We start from the raw sequence: 14,423 nt of genomic DNA on the forward strand, positions 1-14,423 counted from the left end.
TTGAAACGTGTCGTCTCAATGAGGCCTTAGTGTCGTCACTGATCAATAAAATAAAAGTACTTATTTGGACTGTGTTTTGATTTTCACGTCATTTCACATTTGTGGTCAAAGTCACATATTCTTGAAAACTGCACCCACAGGGAAAGACACACCTGACAGCTGCAGGGCAGCGTCTTTAATCCTCAGACGAAGCAGCTTCCTCCTCTTCTTGGTGAACCGTCGGTGGACGTTAACCCTTCACTGTGTGTGTCCCCACACTCCCCCTGTAACGGCATGAGTTCATGTGGAGGAGATAGATAGCCGTAATCCCCTGATCCAGTGAACTCACGCAAACGTCCTCACACACAAACAGGATTTCATCAGTGAAACGCAGCTTTTCCTCCCAATGATCTCCTTTGAAAGGAGGTGGAAACGAGGAGGAAGCATAAAGATAAATTCAAAGAAACAAATTCCTTTGCCGCCTGTCTAGGTCTTTTCCAGGACGACTGAACGGGAGTGGAGGGGCTAATAAGATTCCGGGAGCTGAAAGTCTCTATTGTCATCAAGCCTGTGTCAGTAGGAGGCAGGCGGAGAGGAACCGTCTCCACTTTTCTACTCCCTCACTCCTCCATTTTTTATTTATTCACTTCATCCAAGTTCCATTTCTTCTGGCTTCCGGAGGCCAAAGAGTCCACCTCAATTCAGAACTCGGAACTTTGCTCAGAAACGTGCTTTGCCTGTCGCACAAAAAAGTCGGCGCATAGCTCTGCTGAGGAACAGCCGGCCTGTTGTGGAGCTTCGCACGCTCAGATGGCCTCGACAGTAACTCTGTAAGGACGTGGCAGATCGTGCTGTTATCTACAAGGAGTTAAAGATTAGAGGGATAAATGTTGCAGACTGCCAGATGGAATCAGATCAGCTTGTTTTTTTGTTGTTGTTGTTGTTGTTTATACTCAGTTTAGATCCAAGGTACCCGAGTAGGGTGACGTTTTATTGAACACTGAGGACGAGCCGAGACCAAATAAGACCCAACTTTGAGTTCAGTTTCATCAAAGTTGTGTGAAAATGTATCAAATTGACTAAATATACGAGTTAAGCTAAGCCGATCAATATTTAAACAGTTATAATTTGAAGTTTGAAAAGTAGTTAATTGGCTTTAGACTTTTTGAAAAGCTAGAGTTTGTTAATCATTTTTAGAAAAGTTGAATATCACGGCACAGAAACTCAAACATGATGGATAGCATGGATAAACTTGATACGACAGCTAATTCAATTCAGCAAATATTTATTTATATATGTATGTATTTATGCGGAAAACATTTGTTGGGTATTGGATGTCGCTGAAAACACAACTTTTTGAAAATGCCTCCCTCCATTTTCACTTGAAACATTATGGAAACGGGGCCTAATTCAAGTTTCTGGAATTTAATCTCATTTAAAATCGCAGATTGAGACGAGCAGTGGATCCAGTATTTATCAGTACATTTTCAGACCTGCCTGATTCCAAAATGAAGGGAAAGTTATGAGCTTCATTAAAAAAAAAAAAAAAAAAGTCTAATAAAAAAGACTATTAATATTCCGATTGACATGCAGCACCTCACACTCTTGGCCTGACTTTGAAAGAAAGACTCCTTCTTTCTCTGATTGACACAACAAGCGATGAAAGCTGAAAGAAGTAGACCAGTGCTGAAGCTTGGGGTGTGTCCAGCTCCAGTCAGGAAAAACAGAATCACACTGGTCATTGGAAAAAGGGGGGGAAAAAAGCAGGTGAAGAGAGATTTTCCAGAAGGGTAGAAAAGGATGTATTTGGACAAATACACTCCACATGTGCACAAACTAAAAACACATCAAAGTAACTGTCAGTTGGACCAAACTAAACAGAACTCTTATCTTCTCTTTTTCTTTTCGTCAATTTCACTATTGTATCTGTAAAGGTAAAGAACTTATCCAAAATCCATCAGATGAACCCAACTATGAATGAATTTAACAAGATAATTCTGCATATTATAGTTGAATGAGTCAGAAATCCCTCCTTTGCTATTTTTACAATGTATATTGTGTATAAATAAAGTCTATTGTGTTCCCAAAGGATTTATGCTTTCAAACGTTTCACACCATTAGTCATTTTAGTGCCTCAAGTGCAAAATGCTCGTAGACGAGTAGCGGTCGATCAAACGTCATTATTAAGACAGCCGACTCGACCACCTGACGCCGATCTGTGTCAACAGTATCCGTCAGTTTCACCCTTGAATGTTTGTCTTCAGTTATCGTGAGATTCAGTCACTTTCTCAGTCGACACGCTGTCCTTCTCTCCTCCGTGGTGTTCCTGTGTCGACAGTCATATGAACACATGATGGGATCCTCCGATGAGCTGGCCTCCTATGACTTTTGTTTCTTTGTGGGTTTTTTTTTTTACTTTCTCCACCATTTTAGTGTAAACAAGGTCAAATCCACAGGAAACCCTCATTTGAATACTCCTTTAAGTGTGACATTCCTCATAGTGTTGTTCTTAGAAGATTCCACGTGGAAACTATAAAAGCAGTCTATTTGACCGAGTGCGCTGTTTAGCTTTATGCAGGGCCTTTGTAAATCAAAATTGTTTTAATCCAATACTATTAGTGACTTATTACAATACTGGTAGATATTGAATGACCCAAACACCAAATATGTTAATACATTGCTATACTACCCTTTAAATTTACACTTGAAAGATTTTCATTGTTGTGGTACACAGAGTATGTGATGAAATGGCCTATATTTGTGCAAGATCAAACAGTTTGTACTGACAATGACTACAATCTTAACAAAGTCAATTTTAATGAAATATTTTGGTGCAAAATAAAAACTTGTATAAATCCCATATAACCACCTTTCTTGGTGGGTTTGTTGGATCCGATTGACAAAGCTCTGAAGGTTGAAGCAAACGGCCTCGCAACGTGGCGAGTGATGCATAAATCGTGCGACAGAATGAATCGATAATGAAATTTGTTGCCAAAACTTTTAATAATCAAATTGTATCGATTGGTTGTTGCAGCCCTAATTGAGCTGCTACTGTACATTACAGCTCTCATCGATCACCACCAGCAGGAATCAAATCCACCCATTATCCCTTCATTTAGACCCAAAAAGCATTTCCTTCCCTTTCCTTTTCCAGAAAAAAACTATTTATTGTACATTTTCTAATCGTTGCAGCTACATTAGTGGGTGTTTTTTTGGGGGGGAACAAAGTTCAGGAACAGTTCATCTTAGTTTTCAGATCCTTACTTGATGTTGTGTGACTATCTTAAGTTGTCTATTATTCTGTAAAAGAAGGGTTAGGTTCCCAAAATACTGATAAATTTGTCTTCTTTTTGATCGATTCCCATGTTAATGTATTCAAATTTACATTCTAGAGTCTGTTTATAGGTGAATGTGTTTTTTTCATGAAAGTTAAGTCATTCCACTTTATCTTATTTCTCCGCATCAATACTCCTTTTGTACTTATATAGTGTCTCCCTGTAGCTTTCACCAAAACTGGCTGAAAATTTTCAATTCCATTTTCAATTTCCAAACTCACAGTCCCCAGTCTGCTTCCTGAGCCACATGCAAGGCGCACTGTCCATCCAACGGCAGCGGTTTGGCTGAAGGATACTTCAACATGCACACAGTGGGAGATGGGGAATCAAACCGGCAACCTTCCCACTGAAAGATAACCGCTCTGCCAACCATGCCACTGCCACTAATATGCACAATGAGCCTCGTCTGCACTGGAAACACACGATGCTCCCGCCGCTTCCTCTGAGATTAAACACTCGCCCTGCATGAAGCAGGTCTTTGAAATGGATTATTTGTTGTGAATTAAAAGGAGCTACAGCGAACACACCGCTGTGGAAGTTTATATTTAAAACCTGGATCTTTACATGGAGACACGTTGGTTCAATAGTTGTAGTGTGAAAATCCATCACTCCAGAAATAGCACCTCTTTATGCTCGGACTTGTATGTGCTGTGTGTGAGAGCATATAAACCGAGATGAAAGCACCATGTTCCACTTTACCGACTCATTACTGCAAAAGAAATAGTGGGGTGGGGGAGTAAAAGACATGGGGAGGAGGGGTGTGAGTTGGGCTGTTAGGACTGTTTGCATTCAGCTATCACGGCGGGATGAATAGGTGTGTTGAAAACCCACAACCTCGTTGGCATCGATCGCTCCCCTCAGCTGTGATTGGACGAGGCCTCTCAACATCAGACTCAGACTCCCATGCACCTGTCTCCACATTCATACAGTCATCTGGAAATGCAGAGTCCTCAAGATCTGTTCCAGGCGATTGACTCATTTTTTCTGCATTGCTCTGTTCTTTAGAGTTCCATTTTACACCCACTGCCCCCATACTCTGCATGTTTTGTCTGACTTTGCACTATTTTCGATTGGACTGGCACGCAGACATTGTTTTTAACTTAACATACTTGTGCTGACGAAGTGCTTCCTTTCCATCGTCTATTCTCGATTCTTTGGCCTGGATCGAATAACGTTGGTTTGTTGCTATCGTTAAAATACGCAAAAGACCTTACAGGTGAATGTTTTTAATATGGTTCATCTTCTGAAGCCCTCACAAACATTGATATTTCATCTTGATCCGACAATTCAACGACATTCATGGTGATTGGCGCTCGCCAAAGGTGTCACGATGGACAACTGGTTTGTGTTCTTGATATACAGTGAATGCACTTGTTTTCCTGAGCGCCATGTTGAAGATCTGTTTACACAGCAGAAAAATCTTCTTGTCCTATAGAGATTTGGAAAAAGCAGAAAAGCTTCATCCCTTGACTTTCTGGATTTCAAGGTGATTGAGACAGAAATATATTGATGTCTGTTATATGTGATGATGTGTGTGTATGAATGTATATAGATATATATCATTTCAGCTGTAGATTGATAAACATTTCATTTATGGGCATTGTAGAGATTTGTCCCTGGCTATTGTCTTTGTCGTTTCACGAATACCTCATTCATTCTGATAAGATCAGTGGTAATGTTAACCCAGGAGAGCTGCAGATAGACTTCAGTCATCGACTTGAATGTCATCCCTATCAGGAGCTGAACAGTTAAGTTTTTATTTTGTCTGTTTTCATGGGACATAATGTCAACGTTATTGAAGCGAAATATGATTCTTACAAGATGATATATTTTAAATATGGCTGGGATATGAATAGGCGCCGTCGCCATTGATGTGGGTGCGAGTTGGTGAATGTGATGAACAATGTGAAACACTTTGCTTCAAAGACAAACATGCATTTGCCGCAGCTCCTTGTCGCTTTGCAAAAGGGATCAAAACTATTGTTCACCTTCGATTTGCAATGTTTGAACGGCTCTCCAGGATGTGTAGATTGGCTGCAGAGTGGGTCAGTGGTTCACTCTCTGACTTCATAGATTAAAAAAGGTGATGTGTTTGTACCTTCCTTGCCTTTCTCTCCAAAGACATGCGTGTGAGGTTGCCTCAGTGTGTTGATTGAGTATTTTGGTCTGGCATATACAAAACGGAACACTTTTCTTTAATGAACAAAGGAATCAAGTCACCGGGTCTTGGTCTAATGGTGGCAAAACAACATAGATTTGTGTGCGCAGCTTAAAATATTTTAATGACGCTGGCTCCCTGAAGGAGCTGTTTATTCTCGTTGACATTTAATGCAAACCCTTAATTTAAATTGGTCTGAATGTACCGCTCACACAACTACACAATCTCACACTTATGAGAGTTGATCCGTCAGCACTCGAAGGAGCGGTGGATCATCGGCCTTTTTTCACTCAGCAGTGTAACGACCTTCCATGTGGAGTTGGCAGGAGGTGTCTCCTTTTTCAGGAACGTGTTTCCTGAAGCAGTGGTGACCTGTTCAGTGTGTCACCTGACCCCTCCCACCCCAATTCAGACACGGGGGGGGAATTGTTCAAGATGTATGGACTGATGGATGCTTTCCAAAGCCTGTGCATCTTATTAAAAGCTGCTTTATGCACCAGCGATCCCTTGAAACCTTTATTTGTGCATACTTTGCTTTGATTGGTATAGCGTTGCTTTGAAGTCTCTCTCTCCTTACTCTGTCCCTCGCTCCCCCCCTTGCTTTCTTATCCCCCCCCACCTCCTCGTTTTTATTTGGTCTTGCACTTCTTTCTCATCCTGTCCTCGCCGTTATCCTTTTCATCTCGATAATTCTTCCCTCGTTTCTCTCCATCTTCCCACAGTGGGCCGTTTGTTGATTGAGTTCAGCTCCCAGATGACGATGGAACAAGTCCAGAAAGAAAACCCCAACGTGACGGAGGGAGGCCGGTACACGCCCCCCGACTGCCGGCCGAGATGGAAGGTCTGTACACGGGATTTATTTGGAATAACTGCACTTTACATCACAAACATTTTCCCAACAGAAGGATTTCTCTGCCAGCATCTGAAAAAACATGAGGGTTTATGGGCTCAAAGTCAAATTATTATCAAATCTGAGATACAGTTTTTTGGATCAAAATATACATAAAATATAGCTTGTAAAGTTGTATGGTCACATAGTTAATTATGACTGATTGGCGCAAAGACTCTCTGATCCTAGAAATTAGATTGGTCAATGTGGAAAAAGGAAAAAGGGAGTAATAAAATATGATCAGCTTGATTATATAGTGTTTCATATGAGCTATTTTTGTCATTTCTGTTCACCTTAAAGTAACGCAAACACCAAGCCAGGTGTATTAACTTATTGAAAAGAGACTGAACAAAAAGATTAATAGATTTAGTTTGGAGGTTTTTCACACTTATGATCAGAAAACAGGACAGTTCTCCTGATTTCAACTTCTGCTGTAATAGCCTGTCTTAACCACAGTAAGGATCCCCTTGTGGTGCAAAGTGGTATTACAACACTAGACGAGTTTATTAGCTTGCTTGCTGAATTCATTATCTCTCCACCACATCAGAAAAAAAACATTTGTCAGTTGACATCTGAATGGTTGTTTCATCAAATTCTGTAGATAGTTTTTAGTTTTGGGGTAATTTAAATGGAGAAAATGGCACACTTAAAGTAAAATATTACTTTGGGAAGCACGAGAGTAAATGTCTCAAACGATGCAACAATGTGCTGGAGTTATACTCGCATAGCAGAATTCTATCATATTGATATTTAACATAATGTAAAATGTTCCTATTGTCACTACAGCAGTAAATTAAATTTGTACGTGAAAACTACTAAAATACTTAAATAATTAATAACTGATTAACTCATTTGACGATGCTTGATAAAAGTAACTTATTTGATCCAAGGTTTCATTTTGAAGAAGTTGCCCCACAAAAATGGTGACACAACTAGATTGTGCATCTTATTCTGCACCTTTGAAAAATAATGACGAGACACGAGAATGTCTCCTAATAGTGAGACATCTTTGAGTTTGGGATGTTTCGGTTCCACTCATCTGGATGCTTCACGGCACAGAACTCAAGGTCAGTTTACTGCCCGTCTTCATCTGATTGCGGTATTACCATGAACCCGGGGAGTAAACAAGTGCTCGGCCTTGGACACACGAGCATGACTCACCTGCGATGCACAGATACAGGATGATGCACGGTGCCACTGAAAGCTGCCTTCTTCAGCCTCCTTGTTCGTAATAAAGTAGAGACAAAGTTTCTCTACACCTCAGTAGGGACCGGGGGGAATTTTACTACTGCAGAATAACTCAATATGGGATGAGGCAAAAGCTCATTTAAGTGCAATTACTTTGACAAGCCGTCTGCTGAATAGTTTGAGTCGCTACTGGCTACACGCAGTGAAAAGTACTACGGGGCTGTCTTGCTGTTAAAGCACAGCGCATGAGCCAAGTTTCTGTACCGATACTGTTGCTTTTATTACTGTTATATATGTTGTCCAGCTGTGAATGCCTAAATCACTACTACAAGTTAAAATTACTGCAAAAATCAGTGGAACATTTTACGGTTTTTATGCTGCTCCTTTATTTACTACAAAGTAATGAGGAGCCACCTAAAATTATTCCAAAATGCACTGTAATGTCATCAGTTGAAGCCCAATTACACCCAAACATCTAAAGTACAGATTTCAGAAATCTAAAGCCCTTTTGCCATTGTCTTGTCTTAAACTCCACCTTTTAATGAAAATCTTGGTGTAATGTGGATTTTCTTATTGAATTCAACTACTATTTGGGTGTTTTATGAAACAAAAAAGAGGAGTATCTTCCATCCACCATGTCAGCAAATATAGATTTACAAGCTGCTTGACGAAGTGAGTTAGGACGACATTTGTTTCATTACAAACATTCTTTGAAGGCCTTGAATTCACTAGATGCAGAAATGTGTAGTTAAGTTGCAATTTATACCATTTAATGAAGATAAATTGCTGTCACAAATTAAAAATTGAAATTGACAAGTGGTGCTCAGGACTGATTACAGATGCTGCTGGAACCAACAACTTCTGTTGAACAGGTCACTTGAAAGAATTTAAGAAAATGACACCGTTTCGGTTATCAGACCAAAAAGAAAGTAAGAAACACAAGCTCTTGATAATGTATTCAGCAAAATTCGGGTGTCTCATAAACAGAGTGAATGTGAGAAAATCTGAAAACGTAATGGTTTGCTGGCAATGAATTTTCTACCAAGTTCAAGAGAAAATGCATAGTTTTTTTTTTTTTTGATTCAGAAAAGTTTTGAACATTTTGAAAATGTTGTCCGTTTACATGGAAACGGCAGAATGACTACAAATGTAGTTGACGTGCTACGCCATGACTTGACACTGTTGGTTGTTTTTGTAATGAAACCACACACACATGCGCACAGAGAAAAATACGCTCCAAACATTAACAATGGTGAATATGAAGACATTCGTATAGCCAGACGACTCGGTTGAATTGAACTTACAAGTGTCTCTCAACTATAAAACTACCAAGTCCCAGGATAATATGGACTGACTGGAGGCTGCCATTATTGTTATTGTCAATCACTCGCATGTGCAGACAAACCATTTATCAGGGCCTTGGTTCAAATACACAGCAGCAGCAGTTCAGAAAAGTTGCATTTCCCTTCATGAACAGCTTAAAAAGTTCCACCTTGGGAGCCGTTTTCAAAAGCTTACGTTTTCAGTGGCTCTGATCATCTTTGTTGTGTGAACGGACACCAAAAATGCAATGAAAGTTTTACATTTTCACTTGAACACGGCCTCATGTTCGTTTATAGAAAGGCTGTTATGGCAACATCAACATATGCAACGCTGGAATTGAATAATAAAACTTCTTTGGAAAGTGAACGGGGATGAGTCATAAAAAGTATAAATACAGGCCCAGAGAAATAAATCACTCTGGTTTGGAAATCAGACAGTACAGACATTTTTATTTGTGTATTTCAGTGTTACATGTATAGCAAGTAATATAATCATTAGCAGTGTATGATTGTGTAGCGTTTTTAAAATATACTCCTTCAATGAAATGGCTTATTATGAATTAAAACCGAGATTTACACCAATACATACACAAGCCACACAAAGCTAGAGATAGAGTTAACACTGTAAGGCACCTAAACAATACTAGACACTTATTTGGTGCCAACAGGCACTCTGATATCTACAGGTAGAGAAGGCAGAGGCTTTCAAATTCTATGTGCTGCGAGTTTTGTTTTGTGATGGGCGTTAGAAAAGAACAGCAGTCTCATTGAGTCAATATTGCAAGCTCTTCTATCACCTCTGTTCCCACAGGAGAGCATGGTGGAAGAGGTTTTATTGCCATTGCTGCCTGTCTGCAGTCTATAGTGCTGAATAGATGGAAAAGACACTCAAAATAATGCACCATAGAGTTTAAGCCCGCTTTTTTTTTTGTCAAGAATACAATTGTTCTTCTTGCCTTGTAATAACAATATATGGGATTTATTATCATTATTTAAAACAGAATAATCAACTACTGTGTCACTTTGAAAACATTCCTAGTCTTATTTCTTGAGTTAGATTTTCCTGTTTGAATGGATGTTGTATTCAACTCACTCACCCTGCTTCTTGCATACATGCCCTGTACTTCCTGCCACTTGGTGCCAGGCGCGAGGCAAGGTCCTTGGTATTCCTATTGAATAATAATTTGGCAATCATCTGTCTCTGTTCAGGTGGCCATCATCATACCGTACCGTCACAGGGAAAACCACCTGAAGTACTGGCTCCATTACCTCCACCCGATCCTGAGGCGGCAGAAGATGGACTACGGTATCTACATCATTAACCAGGTAGGCTGGAGGCCAATATCTAGCACAGTCGGAGCTCTTTGTGATGAAATTCTCTGCAAATGGGATGCAGCCACATGTCAAACATCCTCAAGTGGCTTGCGAAGGAGACAGAAGGCAGAAGGTCAAAGATTGTTTGGGACAGTTTTGGGTTTTTTTTTTGGGGGGGGGGCTGTAGGTTTGTTTGAAAACGAATAAACAAACTAAACCAATATAATGAAAAGAAGACAGCTTTTGCATCTTTGCCTGAATTTACTAACATAGAAAAGGTTTTTTTTTTTCAGCTGGTTACCTTGACCAAGGCTGTTTTTCCATTGTTTTTGGTACGTCCATCCCATTTTGGGTAAACGGGCTACTCAAGAACACTTTGGAAGAATCTGTTAAATCTGCTTTACTTCTGCATAAATATCGGTCTGTTGGGTGTCAGAGGCTATAGCCAAACTTCAAGGCCACACTGACCTTGCAGATTTAACTGGTAGTGAGATATCTGAAGTGTGCTTTCGGAGGGAAATTGTCCAAAGGGGTTTCAATATGTAGAGGAAGACTACCCTTTACACTGTTTGACCCTTTGGCTCATTTTTGGTTGAAAGCTGGATTTTATTAATGGTTGTGGTTGAGGACTTTAGTGTGAAATACTTTTTTATTTAGTTCCATTGTGACCACTATACGATGAACTCTTGTTACAACCTGCAAGGGAGGAAGGAATTTGCTTGTCCAAACTTATAAATTTGGTATTACTGTTGTATGTACAGAATGGAATATCCACAAGGGGATTAATAAAATACGATGGGTTTAGTTTATTACTTTATGAAGGAAAACTTGTGCAAGGCAGAATCTCTTTCAGAAAGGCTCCGAGCACCTAAACACCTCCTTTATACAGATACAGAATGAGCTCTCACTTCTGTGTTCACACCAGGCGCCACTTTTCTCATGTTCTTGGGTTCAGACACCATGAGCCTCGACTCAAAAATACTGAAAGCGATTGCCAAGCAATACACCTCTCTGATATTGTGGAAACGATCTATCACTTTGCGTTAAGTCTGAGAAGAAGTCATTGTACAGGTGTTTAAACCTCTAAAGGCTTTCATTTCTTCTCTTCACCTTCTTCACCGCCAACAAATAGGAACCCATCTGCAGAGTCAATCTACAACTTATTTACTTTCACTCTGTTCTGCGGGCGGATTTGAAACGATGCCAGCGCATGTGTGAGTTCTTCACCCGGCTCCTCCACTCCTACATTATTGGTAATGAGCTTGCCTTTCTGCCCTTTTGCTCCCCCATGAGGCTCGCGCAACACCTTAATCACTCCCCGAGTGGAGGCGACCTTTGGTTCTATCCGCCCTGCTGCGCTCCGCTTTTGATGATGTATACGCACACACACACGCACACACACACGCACACACGCACACACACACACACACACACACACACACACACACACACACACACACACACACACACACACACACACACACACACACACACACACACACACACACACACACACACACACACACACACACACACCTGAACGTCTTTGAAGCTTTCTTATGCCATTCGGCTGTTATAAGATCTGTGAGTACGACATTTTAAATTAACCTTTTTATTTTTGTTGTTGGTGTCTTATTCAAATTTCTATCCCTGTTCTAAGAATGTAAGTGCTTCTACTTCAGTTTAATTTTGAGCCAGTCCAGCACACTTAAAGGTGTTTTTGTTATTTTTAAATGGGGCTTAAAATGCTCTTTTTTTCCCACTTGCCTATGACCCGTTTATACCTCAGCAACGTCGATAGTCATTGCAGATTGTAATCATGCAGTATGCCATTCAGTTTGAACATCCTAACTGTAACATCATTACAAATATTCTGTTATATATATATATATATATATCAAGTCAAGAATTAAAACCAAAGCTGGCATGCAATCCAAACTTCACATTTCTAGTAAGCCACTGCACCACCTTGATGTGCAAAGTGTGGTCTCTAAACGTGCTGTCGGTCAGTTCTTGATTGGTCAATTACAATAAGGTCGATGTCAAATTTAGTTATTTGGTCTAGAATTACAAAATATTATGCACAGATACAGATTTAAATTTTTCATATTTCAAAAAGTTATTTTACACACACCAAAGTAATGGGCTTTGATTTCTTATTTTCATTTTTGAATCCCTTGTAACAACCAATAATGGAAAAACTGCCAATGGCATAATAACTTTGACCTTTTTTAATGTAATAAAACCCACAATCTAATGGCGTGCCAATACTATATTAACATATTTGATCCACTATCATACATTTTTTTTTGCTGTTATTATCATGGTTGCATTCATTGTGTTCCACTTATTCCACACATTATTTAAAACAAAAATATTCAACGGAGTATACCGGCCAGTTTAGGAGTTAATAGCATTTAATGCCTTGTTTCAGTCGTCACTGTGGTCTCTCTGGAATAACCATTGTAAAGTCACTCTACTAATATAAATTATTATCTGCAGTGTTTACACCTGCACTTCAAGCAGAGAGTAAATCACTGCCAGGCAGCAATTATCTATAAAAAAAAAAGAAACAACACCTTTTTTCATGATTTATAGGTCCAGAGTGGAATTTGTTTGAAGTGATAACATTCATGTATATTTAAAATGAAGTTCTACACAAAACTGAGTACAACCAGCTGGTGTTGCAGGGTTAATTTCTGCCTCCTGTTATTAAATTAGCTTTGAAACCCACCCTGAGCCCTCCAGCAAGTCATACAGCACAGCTGTGGTAAACTGTTTCACCTCCACCTGACGAGAGGGACCATCATTCAAGATGGAGCTAAAAATCAAACCCCAAAAAACAGGTGTGGCTTCTTGCACTTAGATTAAAATTTAAATCAACATGTAAAGGCATGTGGAGCCTATACATTTTATTCAACTGTTGCACATTACACAGACTTTGTTGACGTGGCAATAAAACTACTGTTTCCTAATTTGTATTTATATAATTTTGGTAAATAAAGTTTTTTTTTTTCTCATAATGTAGTGAGTGACTGAATCGGCAGTAAGCAGGTTCTCACAGTGGCTATTTGTGCATCAATAAAAAAAACTGATTGAAAAGTAACTTTTCAGCTACTAGTTTACTTATATTTTATGCATCCTATATAGTTGCCTTTAATAAATGTTTAAATGGTTGGGTAAAAAGAATGAGGTCGTGCTACATTTGTGCATTAGGTGGCAGCGATGAGTAACTGACTCTTTACACCATCTTGTGGTAAAAACTGGCTTTACAAGACAACACATGGTAACTCCAGCTGATGATACAATTCTCGAAGATGGCGTCATGATCGTTTCCTCACGTCATCCAGATTATTTCTGGGTGGGTTTCTTTTTTTGTTACATCAAAAAGATGTTACATCATCCAAGTCACACGATTACCTGGAACGAAGCCACAAGAGCGGACTTAGAGGCCGGTAGCCGGCAAACGGGACAGACGAGCAGCCAGATTGAGCGGAGAGCGACAGGAGTGGGATTTTGATGACAAGAAGTGCTGATACCCCTGACATGAGCAGAGATTAAACCTTCAGCCCCGCTGCTGCTCGTTCCCAGAGAGGAAGGCAGAGAACATTTTCTATCAGGCTCACTGGGGTGGCAAATAAATGAGTGGAAGCCTGGAAAGTTTTTGCACAGAGATTGGGTTGCCATGTCATTAGAGGGAAACTGGCATTTTGTGTCATAAGTCGCTTGAGGTCGAAACAATTACAGATAACGGATATATACTGAAATTCTCCCTCCAGACTTTCCACATGTAATCCCGCCTAACCAAATACGAAAAACAATGTCTTATCCGGATATTGTCTCAGATACTACTGTTCTCATCGAAAACTAACCGAAGCCTCTTGCAAATATGCAACATGGATTTGTTTTGAGTCCATACCAGCAATAAATGTAAATGAATGTGTTCTTTGTATTCAATTAATAAATTCATCATTGATTTTGCTAATACATTTCTCAACAGGAAGCTCGGAAATCCTGTTTGTTTCAGAGCCTTTTGAGCCGGAGATTAAGAGCCTGATAATGCTGACCGCATTGAGCCTGATTGACTAAGATCCTGCATGAAATATGCTGAATTTCCATGCTCATGCGAATAAATTGTGCTTCTAACGCCATAAATACCATGAGTGACATCGACTGCAAACAGAATTCTTTGAATGAGAGTTTTATGTTCATTAGGCCCTGTTTGCATGTGGATAATG

At 39.7% G+C, this 14,423-nt stretch overlaps 1 protein-coding gene across 1 annotated transcript in view; it reads left to right on the forward strand.

The window, feature by feature from the left end:
• b4galt2 (UDP-Gal:betaGlcNAc beta 1,4- galactosyltransferase, polypeptide 2) overlaps window positions 1-14,423 on the forward strand; it is a gene marked incomplete at its 3' end in the record, with an annotated part of 141,650 nt that overhangs the window by 49,806 nt on the left and 77,421 nt on the right. The window contains exons 2-3 of the mRNA XM_080503975.1: window positions 6,195-6,313; window positions 10,081-10,197. Coding sequence (XP_080360101.1) covers window positions 6,195-6,313; window positions 10,081-10,197 — 236 coding nt within the window. The remainder of the gene's footprint in view (window positions 1-6,194; window positions 6,314-10,080; window positions 10,198-14,423) is intronic.

This window comes from Blennius ocellaris (assembly GCF_963422515.1).
Source record: "Blennius ocellaris genome assembly, chromosome: 10".
Taxonomy (NCBI): Eukaryota; Metazoa; Chordata; class Actinopteri; order Blenniiformes; family Blenniidae; genus Blennius; species Blennius ocellaris.